A 27117-nucleotide genomic window follows, 5' to 3' on the forward strand; every position below is an offset into this window, starting at 1 on the left:
GCACTTGCTTTACCCGACACTGAACTCACACCTCACAAACAAATTATTTAACTACTCTATCCCCCAAGGAAGACAGTGATCATTTCAAATGCAGCTCCCGGCTCATCTCTCACATACACGCAACGGCCTGATAGGTTAAATGCTGCCATTTAATTACAGTAATGGAAGCTGCTATTTTTTGGTTCCCTTGAATCCTCTCTCGCTCTCTTTTTTAAACACATACAGAGTCATCTTTTAAACATGTATTTTATATTTCTGAGTTTAACAGCTGCATTCTCCTGGTTACTTGAAGAGCAGGAGTAATGATATTCCGATATTCTTCTCCGTACCTCTGAGCAACTAGCCTTTTAAATGCCACACAAAAAGGAAGACAGGTTGGGGGAGATGCTGTAAGAAGGGATACATGCTAACACTTCAGAGGCCAGCCTGCCCCTTCGTTACTTAAATGGTTTGCGTTGATTTTATTGAATAAAACTAGCTTAACCTCCCCCACCCCCCCAAATCAGCTGGGGCCTGGAGAGGATAAACATGAAAATGCTTTGAGTAATTTTACTGAAAATGCTATAAACACCAGTACATCACACTGACAGTATGTCACAGTATGATTGTATTTATATACATATGACTGGGAGTCAGAATTATCTCGGATCTAACTCTTCTTAATACATCTGACTCAGTTTCCCCATCTAAAATGAGGATGGTATCTCCCCTGTTTCCCACTGAAATTTGGAGTTTGCAAACTGTTTGGAGAATGTAATGGTCTAACCAAGAAGAGAAAATGTAATCAGAAGTACATTAAATTAATCTTATAATCTTGCCATTCCACAAAAGGTGTCACAAGCTTAGTCAGTTAATATTTGCAGAGTACTTTGAATATGCAAAGTGGTATAGAAATATGGGATATATGTTTGTTAAATCCTTGAGCATGCTGCAAACCACTTTTTTTTCCCTCGAGTGACTTCAGGAAGGGGACTGTAGGTGGCTAAAAACTAGAGGGGTTTATGGTTAGTTATTATTGAAGGAGGACACGTAACACAGCATTACATGAGTGGCACAACAACTATTGGTGGATTTTACATAGCGTATTGTGTGGCAATTAGAAAAAATCCAGAAACAAAGCATAAGTACTTCCAAGTCAAAATAAATTCTCAGCTATGATAAGGCCACAAGACTCGTAGAAAAATACCCGTATTACACCTGTCCTCAGCTTTATTTGTCCTCTAAATGTGAAAAGCTTATTTATTTGTTCTGTGGCAGTTGGCTCACAGTCAGCCAGCCATCCATGCAGGGATATGGCCCATCTTCATTCTCTGGTATGGATATCCAGTGGTATCTCTTAAGGATGGAATCTTAAAAGGTGAGGCAAGGCAGAGACAAAGACAAATTTAATTTTATCACCATAAAAAGGGACATTTCCACATGGGCAGCAAGGACATGAATATCATGTGTATGCAGGGGCGGGGGGGGATTATAAACGCATTTTTGGCGAAATTCAATAAAGCTGATTCCACTGCATAAGGTCAGCAATTTACTTTTAAAAAATGATATGATTGCAACTTTTAATATAACCCATGTATTTGCTGCAAGATGCTCTAGAAGATTGTGTAATGTAACCACCCGACCTCTCCACAGGAGCAGAGATCACCCCATTTACCCTTTATTGTCTTGCTAAAAGCAATGCACATTTGCACGGTATGACAAAGTCAACAGCTTTTACTTCAGAGAGCCTCAGATTTCATTGAGAATGAATTCTCTGCTCTCCTCCTAGGGGAGCAGAGTCTTGCCTGGACTAGGTTCCATCAGAAAGAATAGGAAGGAATGAACCAAAGACTAAATTCCCCTTTTAGCTAAAGAAAGATGATTGCGCTCCAGATTAAAATTAAGAGAGAACAGTATGTAGCAGAAAAGAAAATAGTAGGATTTCATGTTCACAGGCACCCAAGACATAGTTTTAAACAGTGTAGAAATGCTGTCTAAGAGAACATAGAGAATTATCTCATACAGGAACTTATTTTATCTTTCCTAGCAGGAACGTATCATTAGGTCTGAGATGGATTTCAGCAGAAAAGCAACACAGATGATCCTAATTACACTCCTTGTTTTAGCCCTAAGAGTGAAGGCTGTCTCTTTAGACTTAGAATAGCAGGTTCATTCAGAGAGCAGATCAGGAACTGAATTCCTTTACTTGCTCCAGGAAGACTGTGGGGAAACCCTGGGCTGGATAACCATGAAGAGCAAATTCCTTCTATCACAAAAATATTTTTATACAAACGTACATAGATTTCTTCAACTGTCTCAAGGTGAAGCTTGCTTCAAAGGTCAAAGCTGCAGGGCTGGATTAGGATTGCACGCAATCTGCCTGAGCCTTGACATTCTGACATTCTAAAGTTTGCAGCTCTCCCCTCCTATACGTAGCTGACGGAAGTAAATTCTCAACCTCTCTGCAAGCGTGGCTTTTACTGCAGCAAGCAACTTCAAAAATCACATGCTGCAGCACCAGGAACTCTGAAACAAGCATATCAAAGCAGTTTATAAACAGAGCTAAGATAAATCCTACTAAGTTAATAATGCAAAAGTGGTAATTAACCCCATTTTACAGACAGGCAAGCTGAGAACAAGTAACTTGCCCAAAGCCAAGCAAGCAGTCATATCTCAGATCTCCAATGCTTGCTTTTAGATTCTAACTACAGAAGTGACTTTCTTTTGGCACTCTGCATTTACTTTCACGTGAAAACATGATAAGTAAATTATTTAATTTACAAGTCAGACTTAGGGTCTGGGTCTTTTCTGCCCATCACTAAGGCTAACAATTTCAGGACTCAGAATATAACTGACTATTTTAGCATTGTCTTCTAGAACACACTTCAACTCACTCTGCTGTAATCATATTGGTTTTTCAATGCTACCAGGAATGGAAATATTATTTTGACAGTAAACAAGGCAGATATGACTCAAAACACACTCAGTGAGCAATAGGAGTTAATTTTGCAAAGCCATTTTTAACGGCTCTTTTACATTACATAGTTACTGTCAGATAGCCAAGTGGAGAGACATCATTAAACCCATGACATTCCAATTATTTGTTAAAATTAAGCTTACAACCAATATATTGTAGCATACACAACTTCCTGGGCAGCAAACCAGTCTGTTGCAATTTATCAATAATTTTCAAGCTACAAAAACATGGCAAAGGTGATTCTGGACTCTTCACTGAAATCGTGAGGAATTTCTGTGGCCCAATAGAAACAGGAGATGTAGCAGACTGTTTACCCAATATACTCTAAATGAATCGCCTCGCTTGTTCTGTGGAGTATAGATCTAAATGGTTCAAGATCACTGTAGGTTGAGCCTGAAGTGAGAGAGGAAGGATATTACCACTAATGTGACTTGTATCCTCTGTTATAGAACACATATATCGGCATTTAGAGGATGTAAAATTTGAGAGTCGCTCCCTCAATGGCTTCTTCACATCATTAAACATCAAAGGGTGCCTCTTGCGATGCACCTTCTCAACGCTTCACACAGAAACCAAAGAGAAAGTCACTGAGATTTTTGTGTTTTTAATATTAAATAGCAGAGCTTGTATCAAAGCCCTTTAAAATAATCACCCTTAAACCAATACACTGTGAAGATTAGTAGGCGCTCAGTTTTCCATGACTTTTTTTCTTCTGCTCCCTTTAAACAGGCCCAAGTAGAACATGAACTCACGTTCAGCAACATAACTGAGTTCAGAGCCAGTAGTCTAGAGTATTCAAGCCAAACGTGCAAGTAAAAAACACTGCAAGATGACAAGCTTGTTGGAGCTATCCAGTAACGATGATGTATTTTCCTGCTAGTGAAAAGCACTTCTGTGAAAGAATTCTTTAGTTCCAAGTAGACCTCATCAACAAACTTCTAGAACTCAATACAGAAAGTGTTTCTTCAAAAAACCCCAAAATGTTCTGGAGAAAAGTAATGATTTCATAACAATTCAAAAACCATTTTTCCAAATATATTCACTGTAATATTATGGTACATGTTATATTATTCTAACAATCTCTTTTATTATCAGTTACAATATTGAAGATCCCAGTCTAATCAATACAGAGTGATCTGACAGGTCTATAATATTTCATTTCTTAAAAAAACTCTGCAATTTTAAATATTAATCCCTATGTCATATAAAAACAAATTTCCAAATCTCAGAATTTCCAATTGGATAGAAATGTATTGTTCAACCTAGTTTCTAGATACCATTGAGCTATAAAAAACAATTGTTATAAAACAATGAAACGTACACGGAGATGAACAATGTTCGTCTAAAATAACAAACTCACTTATAAGTAACTGTAGTTTCTGTCAAACACACACACTTTTCTTAATCATCTGGCTATTATAAACATTAAAAGGCAGCAAACAGAAAGGACTGCCTTCCTTGACCAGCCACTTCCAGTGCCAGCCACTGCATCACATGGCTGGTTATGCCTAAACTAATGTCAGGTGGTTTTCTGCCCTCTCTTGAATCACTAGTGACTGGGACAAGAGTCAAAGATGAGATATGAACCGATTTCTCCATGTGGATAGGGACTAAATACTTTTTCCAAACTTCCTTCCAAATCTTGAGGAATGATAGTGAAGGCTTTCTATCAACCATAAAGATTTTCTTCCAAAAACCCTGACAAGTCCAAAGAATAGCCATATCTGATTCCCCAGGATGATCAATTTATCACATTTTGTTCGCACTACTGCTGCAGGTCTCTCCTGGCCAAAGAAGCCAGGAAAATCTGTAAACTTCATGACAAGTTCAGATAACACAAACAGTGGTAAAATTGATGGGGGAAAAGAGTCAGCATGATGAATAGGCTGGTGCTGAACAGCAAGTGACAGATATGCAGACGGAAGACTGGCAGGATAGGGAGACATCTCCTTCACAGCAGATGGATAGAGATCCTCAATCATTTTCAGGAAGAAAAAAGAAGGCAACTAATACAAAATACAGAACTGTGGAACAAATTTCTGGATCATGAGCACATGTATTCTTCTGGGTTACGAGACTCCAGCAGTGGAAATCCTCCCTGTATGTTGAACATTATCAGCACTGGGCAAACATAGCAGAGTGCCAAAAATGGATGTGACTACTGATAATGCTGATTCAGATAGGAACTGTTGTGAGTTTGTGAGCAATGAAAGCATTCATTCTCTCACTCTTCATTCTTCTGCTCCCTGATAAGTTCTTTGGGAGACAACCAGATTTCCCCATTTATGCAGGGTTGTATTGACCCAAAGCTTGGATGGGAGGCACCTAAAGAACAAACTGGTAGCATGAACAGGTGTAGGACATATTTTTCTTTAACCTAAGCAAAATATTATAAGGCACATTAGCTGTCTTTCACAGTCATAAACAGAGGCCTAAGCATCTTTAGTAATTAAATATCCCATAGTGCTTTTCAAGAATCTTAGTAAATTTTTTACCCAGTAATTACATTGTCTATCCCTAAAGCTCCCTGCAAGATCACTTAGATAAAGTATTCTTCATTTCCTCTCCTAAAAACCACGTAGTGATGTTAAGCAGCTGCTGTCCTCTACCTCAGAGGTGAATGCTTTTTAGTGGAAAGCACAGTGAGATCTAGATAACCCTACACATACCATCAAACATGCTCCATGCAAATAGCTGCAAAGTTTCAATGGTTAATGGGTACAAAGATCCTCAAATGAAAAGCATTATGAAAATGTAGAATGCACTGACTTCCGTTTAACCTGTACAGTCATTTCTGTAAGTCTGCACAAGCTGTTAGACTTACTTTATGCTACTCGAACACCTGTTCCAAACTTCTTTAATAACCAGAAAGCACACCCTCCCTGGTTCTACCTATGCTGGTGAACTTTCTCTCGTGGGGTGTTAAAGGAATTTGTTCTAGATGCTTAATACACTAAGTATATTCTTGCAATAAATTTTTGCTATCGGTATCTGAATTCCAGGCCTTGCAAGTGCAAGTGATGAGGTCTGCACAGGCACTGGCACAAAACACTTCCTAGACAGCTAGAGAACAAGTTACCCAACCTGCAAGTACAAAACAGGACAAGCGCTCACTCACACAATCAGTTATGCAGTGAAGTTAAGTCTTCACTCCTTTTCTTCACCACCTCTTAAATCCATATTCTGTCAGCATGTTTGAAGAGAAGGACAAGTCATCTAGCATTCCTTGAAGAATCTACACTTATGGCCTAATCACACATTCTTGCATCAAACATGGTCATTTCTAGAAAAGCATAAGGTTTGGAGGGCCATAGCAGTTTGGCCCAAATAGGTATTGTGACAACACAGGCTACTAACTATATTTTTTTGCATGAGTTGTCACTGGACTCTATTGGTATTGTATTTTCTTCTCAAGGAAAAGCTTTGTAAAAACTGTTCGAGCTTCACTGAGACATGTTAAAGAATTAATTACAAAGTAAAGCTGAAGGAGAAAATTAATTTTGGAAACACAAGAGGTTACTTTTCTTTTCCTCCCTTTTCTGGAAGTGGGGGAGGAAAGGCAGTTATTTTCATCTTCATGCTGGGGGCAGGAATTGGGAGCTGTCCAGTCGATAACCTGGCCATCAGAACAAGGTTTGTAATTAAAAGGTCAGTGACCTGGAAAGCTAGGGCCTCACTCTCAGGGCCTCTCCGTAATGATGGCACTATTAAATTAAGACTGTTATGAAATCAATGCTAAAAAAGCTTTCATGGTAACGAGATTCCATTCAAGGACATGCAAACTGCCTCATGAAATGGACTTAAATTATAAAAAAGAAAAGTAATAAAAGAGGGTTAAATTGAAATCTGCTGAAGAATTTACTTCCTTTAAAGCTCTCCAGCAGTGGGCTGTGCCCCCTTCTCTCAGGTCCTCAAGGTGATCCACTTGGGTTTCTTTGGCAAAGAAGGAAAGTCAGGGGTTCAACGTCAAAGAATGCAGACTACAGAAAAAGGAAGAAAATTAAGACAGTTTTCTGCTGGAGATTCTGGGGCTGACAGCATTTGTTTCCAGGGAATCAAGTGTCTTTGAGCTCTGATTGGGAAGGAGCATGTACAATTAAACAATTCATCTCTTCAGAAATCACCATAGCCTGGCATCTTGACACTGGCAAAATTTTCTGGAACTCTGATGCACTGCAAAAAACCGTGCAAGACCTACAGGAAAACCTCGTGTAGTAACTCACTTCCTACCAGCCAAAGTAATGAAAGAGATTAGTAGATACAATACGTAAAAGGACAACACTTCCAACAACCTCCAACTCATCTCGCCAAGCAAGAGCACGACTGCTTTTGGAAGCATGTAGCCCATTATATTACATATATATAGAAAAGACTAATCCAGATAGCATATCTTCTGAAGACTGTCCAACCTTCTGGGTGGGTATTTTCCCAATAAAACTCAACAATTATACATTTACTTGCCCTAATGCACTTCTGTTCTCCCACCACTATAATTTCTGAGCTCCTCATATGCTTTTGTCTGTTCCCACAATCCCACTCTGGGAACGCATTACTGGACTTGTTTTACATATGAAGAGAACAAGCAACTACGAAAAAGGTTTTTCATCCAGGATTACACAATAAATCTGTATCCTAGCAGTTTTTCCCTTCCCTGCCCCAAAAGACTAGCACCCTGAAAAATAGAGCTCCACATGTATAGTGCACTTCCACCCCCTTTTCTCTATCTTGCCAGAAGTTACAGACTTAGAGTACACAAAATTAACAAGCCACATGAGTTACCGGATGGGTAACTAAGCAGTACAGGACATCTGAGGCACAACCGTTAGATGACAGACACATTTCCACAAGGGTTTAAACCCCACATGCTGTCTAATTACTCCCAAGGCGCCGCCGATTCTGTGGCATGTCATCAGCAGAATCAGCGAGTTGGACAAAAAACAAACAGCATCTTTTTTTCCTTTCTTTTCTTTCAGATACTCTGAGGGGAAACAGCTGTTTTTCCCTTCATCTGAAGAAGTTCATGATAAAAAGGAGGAAATGTCATAAATTACACAAAATGCCAGTGTAAGCTTCAAAGAAAATGATAAATGATTCTAATAACTTCATGTTTCTCATTAATGCCTCTGTATTTGGGAGTTTAAAAGTGCTTAAGACAACAGAGAAATCTCATCCAACTTTTGAAAGACCTTTTACAAATCCAGGACACCCTCACTCTCCCAACTGTCATCAAAACTATCATCCCATGTTCCAGAGAGCGCACTTCAGCAAATCCCTGACCTGCGAGTAACCAGCAAAGCCTACCTGTAGCCCCTGCAACTACTGTTTCACAAGAAACCAAACCCAGTCCAGCTGATGATCCTGAAGAAACTTTCATTTCTCACTACACTGAAATGCATTAAACAAACCCCACTTCCTATATTGAATATTAATTAATATTAAAAAGAAATAAAATGTGATTGGCCTTTTTTAGGAAGAAGACGCTTATAAAAAAGAAAAAACATATAATTCAAGGTGGAACCACCTCTGCAAGTCTCAGAAGTTAAATTTCTTAGGCAAAGTCAGGAATGCGGGACCTGAAAGCTCACCCACAGCTAATGCTCTAATCCTATCCCTGTAGCCTGCATAGGCTGTAGCTGGGGTAGTGGAAGGCTCCTCCAGGGTTAGGGCGCCTGGGCTGTTCACTCCGCATTCACAGACACAAGGTGATCCAGCACCATCCTCTCTATTGCAGGAGTTTTTAACCAGACCGTGGCGAGTCATAGACCTCTCCTGTACGGTTCCACGAAAGTAACCACAAAAGACAAGTTCGTACAACTATCTATAGATATCAAAATTCCCCTTCACTGAACTTCTTCTGGGGTCCATAAAAAGATCTTCTATTGCAATTTCTGCTTGAAGAAACTTGGATCAGAGTAACCATGAAAAAAATACATGGGTACTTCTGTACTATTCCCTACAAAGATAATTTTACAAGAGACTCTTGTAATGGAAATGGTTTCTCTACAGAAAATGCTTTTTTGACTGGCAGTGAGGACTTCCCTACCAGACAGCCTAACTATCTGTAAAATGGGGATAAACATCATCATCGGGATGACATCGACTGTGTATCAGAGAATAGGGGGGAACAGCCTACCAAACTGTGTAATTCCTCATTTACTCAGGACTAAACTAGCCACAACATCTACGTTTCAAGAATAATTGCTTCTATCTGCTAGAGCACATAGGTACCATGACAGTATGTACCTTCTGCTCTCGAGCACTGAACAGAGGTCACGTTGTAAGCTCAGCGGTCAGATTCCATATAGATGTATTTCCAGTGACTGCTGGGTACAGGCACTACTGGGCCCTGCTCCTTCCCATCTCCTACTGTTAAGTTTTCAAACAAACAATTAGCACAAAGGGAAGGAGGGCTAATTAACAAACAGGAACAAACAAACAGCTCTACCAAACCATTTCTGCTCTTTAGTAATTATTAGCCAAGTAATTCATAAGAAGTATTAGTCGGGCCACGGTTTCTCTGTGCCTCCATCTCCCCACCCTTCCTCTTCTCCCAGTCAGGGATTTATTAAAATTAAACAGATTAGATGGAGCTCCTGATACTAAAAACTGTTCAGCGAAGCCTGCGGTGGGGAAGTGCAGAGCAAACACCAGAGACATTTGTCTCTAAATTGCTCTAAATACCTTCTGCAAATGAAATTCTAACCCAGCTGTGTTGAGAGAGAAAATGAGGAATAACTGGTCATTGTCAGCACAGAATAAGATCAGGCAGTTATAATATTGCACGATATACTGGGGGCTAAGGATCTCTCGGCAACAATAGATTTTGTATCAGGTTACCCCGGGTAATCAGCACAGCTTTTAGGCTCAGCTTTCCCTTGCTTCATTGCTTCAATGATAGAGTTGAAATCCCCAAGCTTTTATGATTAATTACTCCCCGTAGGTCCACATATTTCAAGGAAAAACTCATGGAGCACAGCGGCCAACAGGCTCCAAATTTTAATGCCATCCTCTTGGCAGGGCAGGGCAAGCAAGATACCTATGTGACTGGAATGTTCTCTAACTGGCACTAGAACAAGCAGGGAGAGGGTCACACTCAAAATGATGTACCCATGAACTACCTGTCATGACATCATTGCTAAAACACAAGACTGCCATTCCCTTCTAGGTCCTCTGCTATTCAAGATGAGCAAAGTGATGCATATACTTGAACTCTCCACCTCATGACATCAGGCCTCAGGCGTCTCAATAAACAGTTCATAACCCCAAACAGAATAATATATATTTCACAGGCTTCTCTACTTTTCAAAACTCAAGATCTTTAGCTATAGAATTTGATGTACCCTGAAGTATTTATGACTTCAATGCACAAGTGGGTCACTCCCCTCTGAAGTTTGGAGTTTGTATTTTCAGTATCATTCCAACTGCTTAAAGTGCTCCATAGTGCATGTAATTAACTCCAAGGTAAGACTGTCCTTATTATTTACATCTTGCGGTAAGGATCTAAGCAATATGGTCCCAGGAGGGTAGCATAATATGGAGTGAACTTCACCCAAAATGTACTGTAAGGTGTGGACTAAAAACTTTAAAAAGAAAAAAAAGAACAAAAGATAGTTCCGCTATGAGTCAGAAGGCAAAATAAATTCTCAGTAGGCAATGGCCAAAGTATGTTCCATCTGTCTAAGACGATATAGGATTTGTCAGGATCTGTTCTATCCCTGCTATAGAAAAGGGCTAAACTCAGTCAGTAGTTTACCATTTCAGCCTGAAAGTCAGGTTAACCCCAAGCTTGACCTTAACCTGGCCTTGTTTACTTTCACCAAGTCCTTTGCCCTTCATTCCTCTCTCAGGCTCTCTTCGGAAATATTCGACCTTTTCACCTAGAAACTGGTCATTCTAAAGCCAACATCACTATGGTTAGAACTGACCAACTAGTCCGCAACTCTAAACTGTCCTCATTTCAGAAAAGATCTGATAATAGTTAACCCAAAAACTTCCACTGTGTCTTCTGTATTCTACAATTCCACATCTGGTGCCAATATTGCTCTAATCAGTTTGGAAGAAAAGAGCCTGATATTTCTTACAAACTTGAAACCTTTTTTTGAGACAGACTACTTGCTTTGTCCTTAACTTCTAATTTTCCATAGCAATACATTTTGGCTTTACACTAACTCAAGCTCCCTCACTACCACTGAGACCACAAACTTAAGAGTCCATACCTTTCTTCTTCAGAAATGCTCTTCTGGTTGCAGGAGGACTTTGGCGGACTCGTGGATTCTGTAAAAACTTCACTGCTGTCACAATCTGATGAGGGTAGGAGGATTGGAGAAATAGAAGAGAGAAAAGATCCAAGTTAGGAATGGTCAAATTCCTATTTTACATTATGCATTCTGTACTGCAGAGTAAGGCATCACATCCAACACATGGAGACGGTCTGGAGCTGACACCGATCCAACTTTCAGAAATGGTTCAACGAGCATCAGAGTTTGTGGCTCAACTCTAATCAGACAGCACAAGTACGGTATTTCAACCCAGAAGTTTCTTCTTGAATTGCTCTTGGAGCAGCTCAACCTGTACGAAAAACTCTCTTAAGATTCTTAGGGGTTTCTGTCATTTAGATTGTGATCTTCTTACCTAAGTTGGCTCCTATACTTGAGGGCAAACTTGAGACAGTGCATGTGAACAGTAGGCTTACTAGTAAGAATGCTTCCTTTCTATCTGACTTAAATCTCCCTGCAAATTCTAAGACATCAAGGCCTTTTCTGCCATCATTCTAATTTACTGAAAGCAATAAAGAAACCTCAGCTTGTCATGACTGGAAAAGAAGCAACTTCACATGTTTTGGATCACATAACAAAAATATCAAAAAAAGTCACTTTCCATGACGTAAACGGGTAGGTGAGCAGTTAAATTTATGTTCCACATCAGCAGAAATCACAGATTACTTTTGCCTAAAGACTGACTTCTCCATCCCTCTTTAAGGTGACATAGCACTTAAAACAAACCACTTATTCAAACAAAGGGTAAGTATGGGGTAATACTCAATGGCATCAACGACAATGGCACTAGGTTTTTACACTTCCACTTAGTGCCAATGAAAGGTATTTGATTTTTTCCTTCATATGGCAGGTCACCTTTCCACATACTCTCCTATACTATTATACACATTATTACATGTTGCTGCACTAGTGAAAAACAGCTGATTCATTTTACTTTTATACAAAGACATCTGTTCTGACTGTGGCATAAGGGGAATAATTTGCCTGAAGTTAACAGCAGTTAGGAGATGGACACATCCATGTGAACTAGTGGAAGAGACGACTTCCTTCCTCTAGAGCTAAAAATAACCATGCATATGCATGGAAGAGGTTTTTCCTCCCCAAACAGTGGCATGAACCTTCTCCTAAAATGGTGGTATATGCTAGACCTATGTTAGGTAGGTCTTGAAGACTTTATCTTAGAATACAGTTTCTGGAATTCAGTTCCAAAAAGGTTTTCAGAACTTTTCACAGCAGAAAAAGAAAGAAAAAAATAGCATCACTACTGAAATCGCTAAGTTTCACTTTGTGTTTGAATCAAACCCTTCGAATATGCATTTCTGGTCAGAGAGCAAAGTTCTGATGGGTTTAATGGCACTTTCAATGTACTCCTCAGTGCATTCCATCAATGTTTTTTTTCTTTTAAATTGCATCTCTTATTTCTTTAAATACATTAATCAGGCTAGTGTAGGCAAAACGGATCCATTGGACAATGCAATAAACATGAATTATCATCTATCCAACACGCATAATGGCTTAAAAATACATAATAGCAGGTGTAGTTTAAATGATTAGTTATTACACCTGTGGTGGGTCTGATTCAATTGGGGAAAATCATCTTTAATAGGTTAAAAGGTTTAGATCACCAGGCTTCCCTTAAAGTGGCTGTAGAGAGGGTATGATGGAGTACGCTGTCATTACTAATTCATTTAAGAAAAACATGGGGGATACAGCAAAGAACAGCAGAAACGAGCGAATCCAATTTAAACATCAGGTAAAGCAGAAAACACCTTTTAAAAAAGCATGATAAATGAATTTGGAAGAGAGACAAAATTGACATATTTATTTTAACGGGAATTTGACAAAGTCCCAGCACACTTCAAAGTTGGGAAGATAAAATGAATGGGGTATTTTTAATTCTTTTCCTTTTCTTATTTTCCTTCATTTTTTCCCTTAAGTTTACATTCAGTAATTTTGAACCATAAAATACTATAGCAAAATATCCCACATAAAGTACACTTCGGTTTCATTTATGCGCACTTGATCTGTCTCCTGCTGAAATGCAGGTGACAGGCAAATCACAGATTTAAACTGTGCTGATATTGCTATGCCAGATGCAGAAATATAAAGTGCCCAAACTAATAACCTTAAGATAATATGCTGAATAAGAAAGATGCCCAAATGAGCAGACCAACAGATACGTGAACATATCAAAACCACTTTCCTTCTAACAATAATTACTTGTTTGTTTCTTCAGAAACTCCTCAACACTCCCTCCCACATTTAGTGAGCTAGAGACACAGACACAAAAGGCCTGCAGACCTGAAATTCTGCAAGCTCTCATACTTAATTATCAGTTTTTAAGCATTAAAAAACCTGTAAGAAATAAGCAGTATTTTTCACTGTGCTATTTCAAGCACAACCATGTGAACATTTTATTGATTCTAACTCTTTATTAAAACTTATTTTTGCCTTGTAAAAATGTAAACATTTCAGTAGTAAATTTCACTCCAAAATAAACTTCTATTTTATCTCTTCCCTGCATCACTTCCTCCGTTATTCACAAAGTTTTTAATCTTAAACCAAAATAAAATCACAAGCAACAACAAACTTCAAACCTCTGAACATTCCTCCTATAGGCTGAGCTGAAACTTCTTCATTTTTATAATTCATCTTGTATACATGAGCAACTTATGAAGCAATTTTGGCCATGTCAAAATGCCAATATTTTCAACAAACATACACAAGAACTTTCCTACCGTCTATGGATCATTTTCTTTGCACAAACAAGGGCAACTGCAGTCCATAATTTAAACAACAGAAAAAGGAGGAGGAAGATGAGAAGACTTTGCAGTCCTGTGTATAGCCAAAAAAATCATGCAGCAAATAGCACTCTGACTCAGCTGGTAACATTGTTCCATACTATTTCTGTATCATTTGTAACGCTTCTCCAAATTTTTATAGTATTAGAACACTGCCAAATAATGTGCATTGTATCACTACTCTGATTCTTAGATTGCCAGCACACACTGGCCGCAAACTAGTTTTATCTAGCGGATCAGGTACATATTTCCCTTAATGAAAGATGGTGTATTTGGCTTTTAAAAGCAAGTCAATTCCATAAACTTGCTATCCTACCACCGCTTCTCCTGCGGTGATATGATACACAAAGACATATTTCTGACTCGGTGGCGGTGGGTGGAATCCTGCAGCAGGTCTTGTCCTACAGTTTGATTTTCTAATTAGAAGATGAATGTAACTATTCATGGATTATATTTGTGCCTGGCCAAATTACATAAATTCAGGCCAAATATTCTGCTTCAATGTCAAAGATATAAAACGGAGACAGGAACTTTATTGCAGATGTTGTGGGAGTGCAGCAGGCTGGCAAAATTCTGGGCCAAAGCACAGCACTTTGACGTTATAGCCAAGGTCCCTCACTCCTAATTTCCCTCCCTTTTCTGTTAATGGGGAAGGGAAAGACAGCCTTATTTCTTATTATGCTCAAAGCTGCAGGGTTTCCAATGCAGCAACCTAAGCTGCTTTATCAGTTACTAGCATTAGAAAAATAAACCAAGAAATTTAAAATACTGTGGCAAATGTCCACTTTTTCTACCATCTCAAAAAATAAACCCCAATCAATTAACAAAAATGTGAAAGAAAATCACCTTCATTAATAAAAGTTCCACAGGATTCGGTAACAGAGTTCCACGTGGAAAACAAAATCAAAAGCCACGAGGAGCACAGCCAGTAAGAGCTCTAATAGATTTCCTAATACTGGGAAACCTCTGTAGGTTATTACTAAACAGCATTTGTTGATAGACTGAGACTTTGAGATGACCTGGGATGTAAAGGTTGGGTCTGAATTATACGTTGCAAGGGATGGTATTTTGTCTTTCTGAGTGGATCTGTATCTGTTTAAATGCAACACTTCTTTTCATTAAGCAGAGGCGGCACAGGCCATGAACTATGCACAGACAGTTTACATTACATGTGCGGAAGCAATCAACACTGGCAATATACATGACGTATGTAAAAGAAGTTGGAATTAATTTTTTTCCAGTGTATTAAAAAATAATAATATGGCAGTATCAACACACACTCAACCTATTTCAGCCAGAGCAGAAGGCCACAGCTATAGGGCAAATGGAACTGATCAATATATTAGCCTACAGCAACACCCCCTCAGTGTACGGCTGTATGTTTGCAAGGCTCAGAAGATTAAATTGTCTGTGAAAGGTTTCTGCACTCCTACTCTAAAGGAGATACCCAGAATCCTGTTAACAAGCATCAGGCTAAAGCCAACTTACGTTTTAACAAGGGCTGACTTAAAAGCCTGGCACTGCAACGAACAAGAAAACCCCTTCAAACAGAAATGCTGCGTTTCAGTAAGAAATCAGTGCTCTGCCAGGACTAACTTGACAAATATGGTTATCGGTGGCACACGGAAATAGTTGCAAAGCAGCTGTTAATCAGGGAAACACATCATAGAACGCTGATGCTAGCACTCATGAAAAAATGCAAGGGGCTAATTATGAAGCCATATATCTCACTAAAGAGGCACTGTTCCTGGAGATTCCAGGCAGAGCTCTCTCAGAGTCGGGGTCCTGGGACACTACATACACAATGTTCTCCAACACAAGCTTTCTTCTCCCAGAGCAAACCTTCCCCCAATTCAGTGTTCTGGGCCCCAGAATTCCTGTGAAACTCATGTTTCACAGAAACTGCTTGTTATTTCTAAAGACATTATCTGCAGGTTGGTCAGGAGAGAGAAAAAACTCTAAAGCTCCTACGTTTTCATTGAAATTTTTATGGAACCATGCAGAACTCCAGGAATTATTTCTGTTGTGAGAGAAACCTACAAAGTTTGGCAGATCTCAAAGTCGTACTGAGAAAAGTTTAAAAATGCAATAACAACAATAAAAAAACCCCTCATGTAAAACAGAGGAAAGAAAAAAAAAATACAATTTTAAAGCAAGATTCACAGGAGTCAGAACCAGAAAAGAACAAAGGCAAGGAAGAAACGAGCTTCAAACTGTATCTGAGATTAAGAACCCAGAACTAAAAGAACACAGCATAGTAACCAAAAAACGGTAATACGAGCTAAAAAGGAAAAATCCCAGGTGCCCGGAAACTCAGACCACTGAGAGTTCTATGAATGCAATCTAACCCAAAATCATCAACACAACAGCAACCAGACGAACGGTAAGAAAACAAACCCTGGCCGTGTATTTATCACCCAGTTTTCACCAATACTTGAAAGAACAAGGTTCCCGAAGGCGAACACGGATGTGGGCTCGGGGCAGGTGGATTTCTGTTCAGCGCCCCGAGAACAAGCGCCAGGGCAGCAGAAGGGGAATAACCTTGGGCCGGCGGGCGCGGAGCACCCCGCCAGCGCAGAGCCCGCGCTCCCCCTAGCCGAGGCCGGCGGCAGGCCCCGCGCTGAGAGGCAGGCTTCACCCGCCGCGAAGCCCAAATTAAGTGTTTTCACTCAGTGGAAATGAAATGTTTTGCAAGATGAAACAGAAAGAAAATTGAGGTTTTAGGTAATTACTAGTTGGCATTTACATATCACAGGCTGGTTCAACACCTATTCATTTTCCTCTTTTATTTTCAATTTTTTAAAATTGCTCATTAAAATGAACACATGACAGGGACGGGGGGAAAAATTACTCTTCCTCTTTTTCCTGAGGACTACAAAATCCAGATCTACTTTAAATACATTTATCTATAATTATCACATACAAAAAAGACTTACTTAATTTACATTAATAGGGTGACCAAAAAAAAAAAATTGATAAAAGCCAGAAAAAATCCAAGCTGAGCTGTCTTCATGTCATCTTGTTGTGCCTACTTAGTTCCAGGGACAGCCTCCTTGGAGCCAGGACCCCTGCCACTCCCTACGCATGCTGGAACGAGCAGAAATGAAGAAGCTGAAACATCTTCGGTGCACACTGCTATCCTGTTCCCATCAACTTCCCCCACCAGTTTAGCTAGAGGCGTGCTTTCAGATGCTTTCTTTCCCTTCAACGTACTTTCCCCTCATTTCCTCTACTATTCTCACTACAAAGAAGTGACTCCATATAGTCCCTGTTCTCAACTTCTTTGTTCCAGGAGCCACTTCACGCTTCCTCCAGCTGTTCATAAAGGCGTGACCCTTCCACCTGCTTTATTCACACAGAACCAGTCTTTCCTCACATAACCTCACCATTTCCAGGGATCCTGATCTGCAGCTTGAATAAGACTTACGGGCTCTCTTAGCTGGGTGGCCTCTCCATTCAGATTGCCATTGTTCAGTTAAATAAATATTTCCTATGCAAAGCCCTTAATTTTCCTGCGCCCTTCAGCTTTTTTTAATTTTAACCTTGTGAAAGTCTTATTTAACCCCACAATGCATTCTAGGATACAATTTGAATGAAAAATGCTATATAAAATAAAGTTTTATTGTATCATATGTTAAGGACATAAAACATCCCTGATAGAAGTGTACAGGAGCTGACATGATAGACTAATATATTTTAAGGTCTATTGTGTAAATATGTATTTAGGGAATTCTAAAGCATGGTATTATTGACCCAAGTCTCTCTTAAAACACATTGATATATGGAGTAAAAGCCCTTATGAAAAGTAGCAACTTCGTCTCTGTAGTAGTCACCTTTCAAAGTGAAATATCTCTGCCATCTTCAGTTTTTTCTAATTCGATTTAAAACGTAGTGGACATCTTGCCAAAATTCCTCTTTTTAAGAGGAATAACATTCAAGCAAAACATGCATAAAACTAAAAAGAACAAGAAACTTTTACACATGCTTTAAAAGAAACGTACAATAACTATTTTTATGCACAGAGAAAATGTGCTATCTATGTATTTTTTTACTTCAGAAAGAAATACACCTCCAAATGAGACTTCATAACATCAGGTTTAACACAATACAAACTGTTACGGGGAAGTGATAAATGCTGGAAAAACATCTTATAAGAAATATGAGCAGAAGAGCAAACTAAATGTATTAAACTGATAATGCAGCCATAATAAATTTTAACCAATGAGTAGCATGAACTTTTTTCCTAGAGTTCAAACATTTTAACTTTTTATTGAAAAGAAAAGATATAATCTCACTTTCAGAGGAGAAATAAACTTTAAAAATCCCCTTTTTGTACTTCTGCCTAAGTTTAAGTTGCAAGCTTCCTATAATCACCAGTACCACCAAAGAAGGTATTGCAGCAAGATGAACAAGGTGGGGGGGGGTGGGGGGGAATAATGCTTGCAATCCAACTGGCAGCAAATTATTTGAAGTTCTGTTTACATAAAAACGGCAATAACCTCAGTGCTGAATGTACTGGATCACTGTGGATAATATATGGACTAGAAGGTCAGCGTCTCATGCAAGTAGGTAAGGTATCTAGCTTCCAAGTGTGGATGAAGCCAGTGTGCCATGGTAAGGTTAACAAACTGATTCAACAGGACCTAAGAAAAATGCTAGAGAGAAGGTGAAAGGTCAAAATTTATTAAAGAGAATTTGATTTTTCTAACTTTTCATGACAGTACCCAATTTATACATCTTGCTTCTCCCTTCTTACAGAAGGAAGCTTAGGGACCACTGAGGCTCTGTGCTGTAAAATGAATGCAAGTGTCAAGCTGTTGAGCTGAATCACTCCAAAGGAATGTAATGACTCAGTGTCCAAGATGCTCACTACAGCAGAACTAAGATCATTGCGTGGCTCCGCAACTAAAAAAAATGCATGATACAGCTTTCAGGGGAGTGGATGGCAGCACCTCCAACTCTTGCCTTTTTCACTCCTCTCTCCATATTGCCATTACTAAAGAGTCCAAATACAACAGCTTTTGAAAGAAATCTCTTTTACCCTATTATCTGCACATGTGCTGAATGTAAAAAACAATGAAGCTGTAATTTATTACATTTTCATTCTTTTAACTACAGGGCAGACAAGGACTGCTGGAGGTTCATTCACATGCTAGGGAGCTAGAAGATGACGTAAAGATAGGAAGTCCGTGTCACATCTAACAATTGTGCCTGAGTACTTAAAATCGCTATTGAATGGTAGACTCCAGAAGGCTAAATCAATCAAAGAGATGCACCAGAACAGGATCATTGTTCAGACTTACTTAGATCCTTCTAATTCCACAGTCAAGGGACTGGAAAATACTAGTAATACAATGGGTTAGATTTAGTGCAAGAGGATCGAAAGTAAAACCATCTGTGGAAGATGCTATAAAGACGTTTTGGACTGAAATGACTCAAATGGACAGGAAAAATCAGCAAGCTCTTATTCCTTGAACCTGTTATTTCAAGAACCCCATTTAATAGAATTCTTAATCCATGGGAAATGTAGATTAGAACATTAGTGTTTTCCTTGCAGCAATAAAACCCCAAACAATTAGGGGTGAAGTCAGGGGGCTATGATGGCATTATTACGTGGAAGATCTGAATGACAGAATGAATAAGGAGATACTGGAGGAAACTACTTGGATCACCAGAATCTAACAAACAAAAGGTTTCATGTTGGAAACATTAAAGAAGATGGAAATTGTGACAGGTGCGCAATAAATCATGCAAACCACAGCAGCTGGGAAGTAATAGCAAAAGGAGAAGGACTTAAAACACTGGAAGAGCTTTATGTAAATTTAGTATTTTACTTAGAGCTCTTTGGGACAAGACTCGTCCTTTTACTCTGTATTTGCACAGTGTCTTGTGCTGGTCTGCAACTGGCCTCCTAGACATTTATTACAACACAAATAATAATAAAGACTGAGCAGACCATGCACTTTGTTCCTGCTGTTAATTGCCCTATTAAGGGAAAAACTAAGTAAGGGGCAAGAAATCTGATTGGCCAGAGCTGCCTAGTCTATGGGGACTGCAAGTGGAATAATTTTATAGATTTGAAAGCAGCTGCGTCCCTTGTCTTTGTCCAGTTCTCAACAGAAAGAAGCTCACATCACAGAATTTCTCCTTCATATGTAGGAACTTGCATGAGCAGCCTCAAAAGCAAGTGAGCTTCCCTGTCAACTCTTAGGATGCTTCCTCTACAACAGGAGTGAAACACAATATAAGGGCAAACATGAGGAACATTTCCACTGTAGCTGTCCATACCATAAATATTCTGCAAACAACGGGTCCACTTCATTTTCCCCTGGGGTCAATTTGGCATTTTTCATGGATGTTACATTCACTACTTAAAGAAACAAAGCATATAGGTGTCAGGACAAATTCAGGATGCTGTTCAACCAATACAGCACTGTATGTACCAAAAAATCACAGGTACTGATCACCAACTCCTCCCTCTCAAAAAACTTGAATAAGATCCCACCATCCTAAATTGAGTTAAAATGTCCAAGAGAAGTAGTTCTACAGAGAATTATACTCAAGCCAGGGTGCTCCTGCCTAGTTTCTACACACAAATTTGGGTCCAAACCAGGAAAGCCTACAAAATCAGAGAAGGTTCAAAATGGCACTTCTACTGGTTTTTGTTTTTCTTAAACCTTGGCACAGCCAGCACATGTCACGGACTATTATAATTATACTCTTTACGTGCTGAAAAATTAATAAACAATTACTCACTTCAGGAAAAAAAAGAAAGCAGCCGTTTCCTTGACAAATGCTGCAGAAAGCATCGACAATCTCTCTGAAATCTGGGTCCACACCACAGCAAGGGATTAACACCAATGTAAGAATGGCCATTGTTGCTACGGAGAACTGGCACAACTGAAAGCTTGAGTCTGTAACGTTGCAGTATTCTCAAAACAAGGCACCTGATCCAGAGGAGCCACAAGGCATTTTTCTATCTTTGTAACAGAAGAAAGTAGATTCACTCTTGAATGCTGCTTTGGCCCAAGTACAGGCTGTTCAATCAATTTCTATTAAGCCACAAAGTCCAAAACTGGGGGTAAGTGTTTGAAATGCACTCGTTTCAATCCTGCTAGGCCAAAAAGGGCTTCCACACTCTCTTCGTGGCTGGAAGCTAAGGGTTACCTCTACTGTGGCAGGAAGTCAAGCTCAGCTTCCCCGGAAATCATGAGCATGGTAAAAAATACATGCTTTCCTGAACAAATAGGTGAGACAGCAAGTATCTGGGAACTTGATAAATTCTTACTGAAATTTATTTGCAGCCTAAATCTTGACTAACATCTGCCATTCAATCAGTTCTTCCCTAAAATATTGGCAAGTTCTATACTAACTTCCTTGAGAATCCAGAGGGAACTCAGGTGCACTTGCACTGAAAGGCTTCCAATTTTCTTTAAAAAATTAAATAAAGTTAAATAAATCCCACATATCCCTTTTTAAGCAGACCCATGCTACTCAGTCTTCTCCCCACCTTAAATCAATGGTAACCCAATTCAAATGCCTTACAGCTCTGTCTGAGAACTAGTGGAGAGATCAACGCTTTTTATCTTAAGGATTATGGATTGCTACTTGGCTGACTAACATACCCAGCAGCCCATTAGGAATACCACAAAGGGCACACTGTTTCTCCTTCCACCCCTCAGACTTGAGAAAGCAGCATATAAAACTTCACCCCTTCATGTTGTAGTTCTTAGCCTGCCTGCCTTGTTTCATACTCTAAACATACCAGGATTTATTAACCTTTACAGTAAAAACAAATAAAATAATGATGAAGTAAAAACACAGTGATGTAAGGGCTGCAGCTAGCACCGTTTATCTGTGGAAATCCAATTAGTGCTCAAGTGGCAGAGATACCTGGAAAAGTGCTCACAATCAAATCAAAAAATGATACAAAAACATTAACCTGATGGCTAAAAACTCCACATTTAAACATTTAAAGTAATAAAGGTGCTTTTATTGAGTATTTTCTATATTTCATTAGGTCCCAAATTGACGAGGAGCCCTAGAGATGCATTTCCTGGGCTTTTGGATCCTTAGACCAAATACTTGACTTTGTTGTTATTGTTGTAAAACAAAAAAAGAAAAGAGTGTTTCTTGCTAGAATGGCAAACTTCTTTCTGCAGTAGCAACTACAGCAACAATTGCATATACAGGAAATGCTGAGAAGCCTATGAAGATATTCTTAGATCTGACACATTCATTCTGTACTCACCATGACATGAGCAGAAACGTTGTTTTAATTACTTTTGCATGTAAGAGTATCTGGATTTACCTCTATTGTTGTGCTTTACCAGAAATTCTTCTCTCAAAGCCATGGCCTCATGTCCTTTGGTTGGGAAAGTGACCATATTGATGAGACAGTTGCTAGAAAGACAAGTAGCCACTGTACACCTTGACGGTCTCAGAAAAGAAGATAGGAACTGAATAAATAATGAGATTAGTCAAGCCCCTAGCAGTAGGGCCCTTTGATTAGGTCTGCTTACAAGAAAAAGCATGCAGTACAACGTCCGTGCTCTATCTTTCTGAATGCTGTGACTCTGCTGCTTTTTGTTAGCATTAAATTCACTTAAATTTATTAAAAGAGGAATCAGGTGAAAGTCACTATCAATGAACAGAAGACCAAACTTGTGAGTAAAAATTTTCTTCATCTCTCTAAAACCACAGAACAGGAGACAATAATACTTCATAAGTTTGGGAACAACTAATAGAACCTTACTCGTTGGCGTGCTTATAGCAAAATGTTACACTTGCTTCCGGTATCAATTTATGCATGCTGCCCTTAAGCTTTACACAGAGGATTTGAATATACGCATTCAGAATAGACTTCATTAAATGCAAAATAAAATGCTCTTAAATTCCATTCCAAGGTGAATTAACTGAGTTAAAAGAAGCAAACTTCCTTGAACTATACAGAAAGTACATTTATATTTATATTACAGAAAGATTTTCTATTTTACATTTTGTCCATCTATTTTTAAGTCTAAAAGTCTTTACTACCTTTCTAGGGAGAAGATTTCATGACAGATCACTGTCAGGATTTTTACCTAATGCTAATCCTTAACTTCCTTTTTTTGTAACATGAATCCACTGCTCAGAAATAAATTTAAGACTTAAGAATATCATATGAACAGCTTGGATTGTACTGGGTACTAGAAAAATAGTTATTTCCTGACTTTACTCTTTCACTGGGCTGCTGCTCACACTCAGATGTTCTGAAGTGACTGGCCGTATATGCGGTATTCTCTTTCTAACAGAGAATATTCATGAATTAGCTTTTAGATGCCAAAGAGTACAACCTGTCTTCAGGGAGCAATTTCTACGTCTCTCTAACTTTTGTGCTTGGTACGTAGCAAATTATAAAGAGGAATCTCATACCTAGAATTTGCACACTGAAATATAAAATGTTTAAAATAAAAAATTAAGGACAAAACCCCTATATCAAACGGATTCAACACAGCAAAGTTTAGATTCCCCTCCTCTCCATCCCCTGTAATCAACAGGGATGAGTACTGGGTAAGAATCAGTGGTGAGAGACCTCCTGCTCCTGTCTGGAGTATAAAGAGTCCTGGTTTATTATTCTGCATTTGCATGTGGCAGCAAATGTGTAAATGTTTTAATAATACAAAAATCCCAATAGAGTGGAGGAGGAGGATATGAAAGAAAGAAATACAAGGACATTTACTTTCTTGAGAGTGAGATAGAAAGGAAAAGAGAGAAAGAAGATGACACGATAAGGGACAAAGCAAGCTTTCTGGGGTATATCTGGAAGAAGCTAGAAGAGAAATCATTAGGAAGTCCATAGTGCATCTACAGTGATACAGTGCGGATCAATTCATTTAACACTGCCCTGTACATTTACAGAAAAGTACTTTTGATATAATAAAGGCTCATAAACACACAGAAATTGGGTTAGACCTGTTTCGAATTCCTGCCAAACAATGGTTCAGAAAAATGAAGCTCTATTTTAATTAGCTCGACTCAAGAGTGATTTGATAACAGCAGATGCTGTCTGGATGCTTTCAGCTTGATGGGCTCCACATACATGAACTTAAGAGTGGCTTTGATGCAATTAGATATCCCTCTCTCCTTTAACATGTGTTAAGCTGAACCAATGGCTTGTGTCTATTTAACATCTTGAACTAGAAGGATATTGACACCCTTCTTCATTCTTCTCCAGATGAGTGGAGCTAAAGCGAAGAGAAGTCAGCTTATTTGGGGCTTACCCATGCCGTTTCAACAACTTGAGGACAGAAAGAAAAGTGCACCAATACCCTACCCACAACGTAATATTAAGGTCTTAACATTAGATCTGTTTCTACCACAAACCACATTTCCTGGCATGTAATTTTTACAGGCTTGGTTAGTCCCAGTCAAAAAAACTGCCCTATCAATTGCTGCTTCAACTTATGTCATTTTCTGTAAAAACAAGAGGGACTCAATAATAATTCCATACATCCCTTTCAGCCCTATATCCCCAGAAGATACTCCATACACACACTGTACCATTAGAGTACTTTCATTCAGTCATGGTACAGCTCTCCCACCTACTGTCCACCATTTTCTTTTAGAGACAACTTCTTCTGTTCCTGGAAATATTTGTGCACTGACATCTTCGAGAACCCTTTACCTTTCTAAAGTGATCTACCTACTTCACTCTGTAGCCATAAAGTACAGGCATTTGCTAAAGGACACATGCAACATAGGAGCTGCTTTAATGCATCAGGGACAAGGCTAATAGGAGGTCTTGATTTGTTAATTATCTGTCAGTTTGTCACAGCTGGGCTGCAAGGAGTGGGTGAGGGGGAATCTTTCTGCTTGGTTCTTTCTCTAAATGCTGAATTAGGCTGTCAAAACCTTCATCCCACCACAAGAAGCTGTGAAAAGAAGAGCCAGACTATCCTTTTCTTCCTCCTTTTCCCAGCAGGATATGCTGCTTCAGATGTCCTACCCTCCCACCACATCTCTGGAAATGTATATGGCATATATAAAATGACCTTCACACCATCACACCATGCCCAGTTTAGTCAAGGGACATTAGCAGACCTGAGCATGATAAATCAGAGAGGAAATCCCAGTGCCAGGGGAGGATGCAAGAGGCATTTGTTCTGCAGGGAGTCCTAAAGTTGCTACCTGCTTGAATCAGCAATTTCAGAGCAGGGCTGTGGAAGGCAGAAAGCTTGGCCCTTGTGAAAGCAGACAGATAGATATACATGGAGTTACAGAGATAAAGAGGTGCAGCAGTGGCAAGATTCCCTTTCTTCTTACATCTCTGCCCCATGTAATCCTCTAAGTGGGGGAAAAAGTTCAGGCTGTGAAATGGGATAAAGCATGGAATACCCCCATGGAGACAAAGCTAGCAGGGCAAAGTCCCCTCCTCAACAGGCCCTGGATTATGAAAAATCCCCTGCAGGAGCTTCCCACATGCAACAGACACACCCCTTTTCTACCACCAGCGATGCTTCTCTCTTTCAGGTGTGGGAGGCTCAAAATGTATTCCTTGTACACAGGGGTACCGCAAGCTTGAGATGGGAAAATTGAGGGCATTCAGCCCTGGCTTTGTACAGGTGATCAGAAACTATAAAGTTACCTCAACTGGAAAAAAATGACCATGAGCATTCCCCTAGTCCCAACAAGGTGTCTCAACATTTGTTTATTTTACACTTAAGACAGTCAAGGAGCACATCCATATAGTCCGTACACAAGTCAAATTCTCAACAAGGTGTCTCAACATTTGTTTATTTTACACTTAAGACAGTCAAGGAGCACATCCATATAGTCCATACACAAGTCAAATTCTCAAAGTAATTTTCTTCTGTTGACCACCTTCTCCTATAGTTTGACAAAACTGGTGCTTTTCATCTTTTGAGCTGGAATCCCTCAGAACCAGCATTTCATTTTCTAGTGTGATCCACCTACCAGAATACAGCATTGTCAGCTGTAAGGGTAGAGTAAGAGCTACAGTTTCCTTGCCTCATTATTTAGTCCTGAGCACTAAAACAAACAATACTTTTTTGCACAAACAGTCCTACCTTCCCCAGATGGGGCCTACTGAGAAATCCACTGGGGACAAAATAACTGTCTTTATCTTTCATCAGGTAAAGTTAATAGATCCATTTCAGGGAACATTTGCAGAGCTTGTCCCTGGGAAATAAAATTTGCTAAAGCACTGCTTCTCAAACTTTATGCAAGCTTGACTCCCTTTTGCACTCATCTGTTGTGGTAGCTCATCCCACATTCCTCAGCTGAGATGGCAGCAAGTTCCTTCAGGTAAATGAGAGTTACTGGAATAAATGCTAACTCTTCAAACTAGGAGGAACAGAACTCCTAATCGCAATTACTAGTAGAAAGCTGTGTACTGGTTAGTGACTTTGTGACTTCCTTTGAAGCGTTTTGCATCCCTTTGGGGGTTATAACCTAAGTTTGAGAAACACTGCTTTAAGGAACTTAACTACAAAAAGACAAAGCATTGGTGATGACAATGTGATGACATAGCATTGTTCCCCACCCCACACCTGCATAAGAGTTTAGGAGTAATTTCCCAGCAGGCCCTGGTGGCCTCAGCCCCTTTGCTTTCAAAAGCTCTGCCCTACAGTGATACAGACTCATGGGTGTTGAGAAGATGCTTGAGATAAAGACACAGTAGCATCGATAATACAACCAATGCAGCAGTCAGCATTAATTATTCCAAACTACTATAAGGCAAGGCCTGTGTCTCTTAAAACATCTGTCTCCCAATCTTCTGGTCTTTAATAAAATCACCCTCCCAGCCATAGGGTGTAACTGGAATTGTACATACGCATGTGCATGCAAAAACATAAATGCGTAAGGAGAGATTCAGGTCCTCATTAAAAAATGGAATAAATAAGAATTCACCAAGGAATTCTGCCAGAGTCTGATTTCCAGATCTGGTTTTGCTGCATTCTTGCCCACAGCCTGCAGAGTTCTGGGTGCCTCCCTATCCTTCTCCAGCTGCACAGTTCTCTTCAAATTCAGACTTCTTGCACCTATAATTACTAGGTGCCCTGTGCCAGGCTCCTTTAATTAA

At 39.4% G+C, this 27117-nt stretch overlaps 1 protein-coding gene across 1 annotated transcript in view; it reads right to left on the reverse strand.

Annotated features, from left to right (window-relative positions):
• The window catches only part of PEX14 (peroxisomal biogenesis factor 14), a 79520-nt gene that overhangs the window by 30533 nt on the left and 21870 nt on the right, over nt 1–27117 (reverse strand). The window contains exon 3 of the mRNA XM_075520819.1: nt 11173–11257. Within this exon, the coding sequence (XP_075376934.1) occupies nt 11173–11257 (85 nt within the window). The remainder of the gene's footprint in view (nt 1–11172; nt 11258–27117) is intronic.

The sequence above is a fragment of the Mycteria americana genome, chromosome 18, assembly GCF_035582795.1.
Source record: "Mycteria americana isolate JAX WOST 10 ecotype Jacksonville Zoo and Gardens chromosome 18, USCA_MyAme_1.0, whole genome shotgun sequence".
In the NCBI taxonomy this organism is placed as follows: domain Eukaryota; kingdom Metazoa; phylum Chordata; class Aves; order Ciconiiformes; family Ciconiidae; genus Mycteria; species Mycteria americana.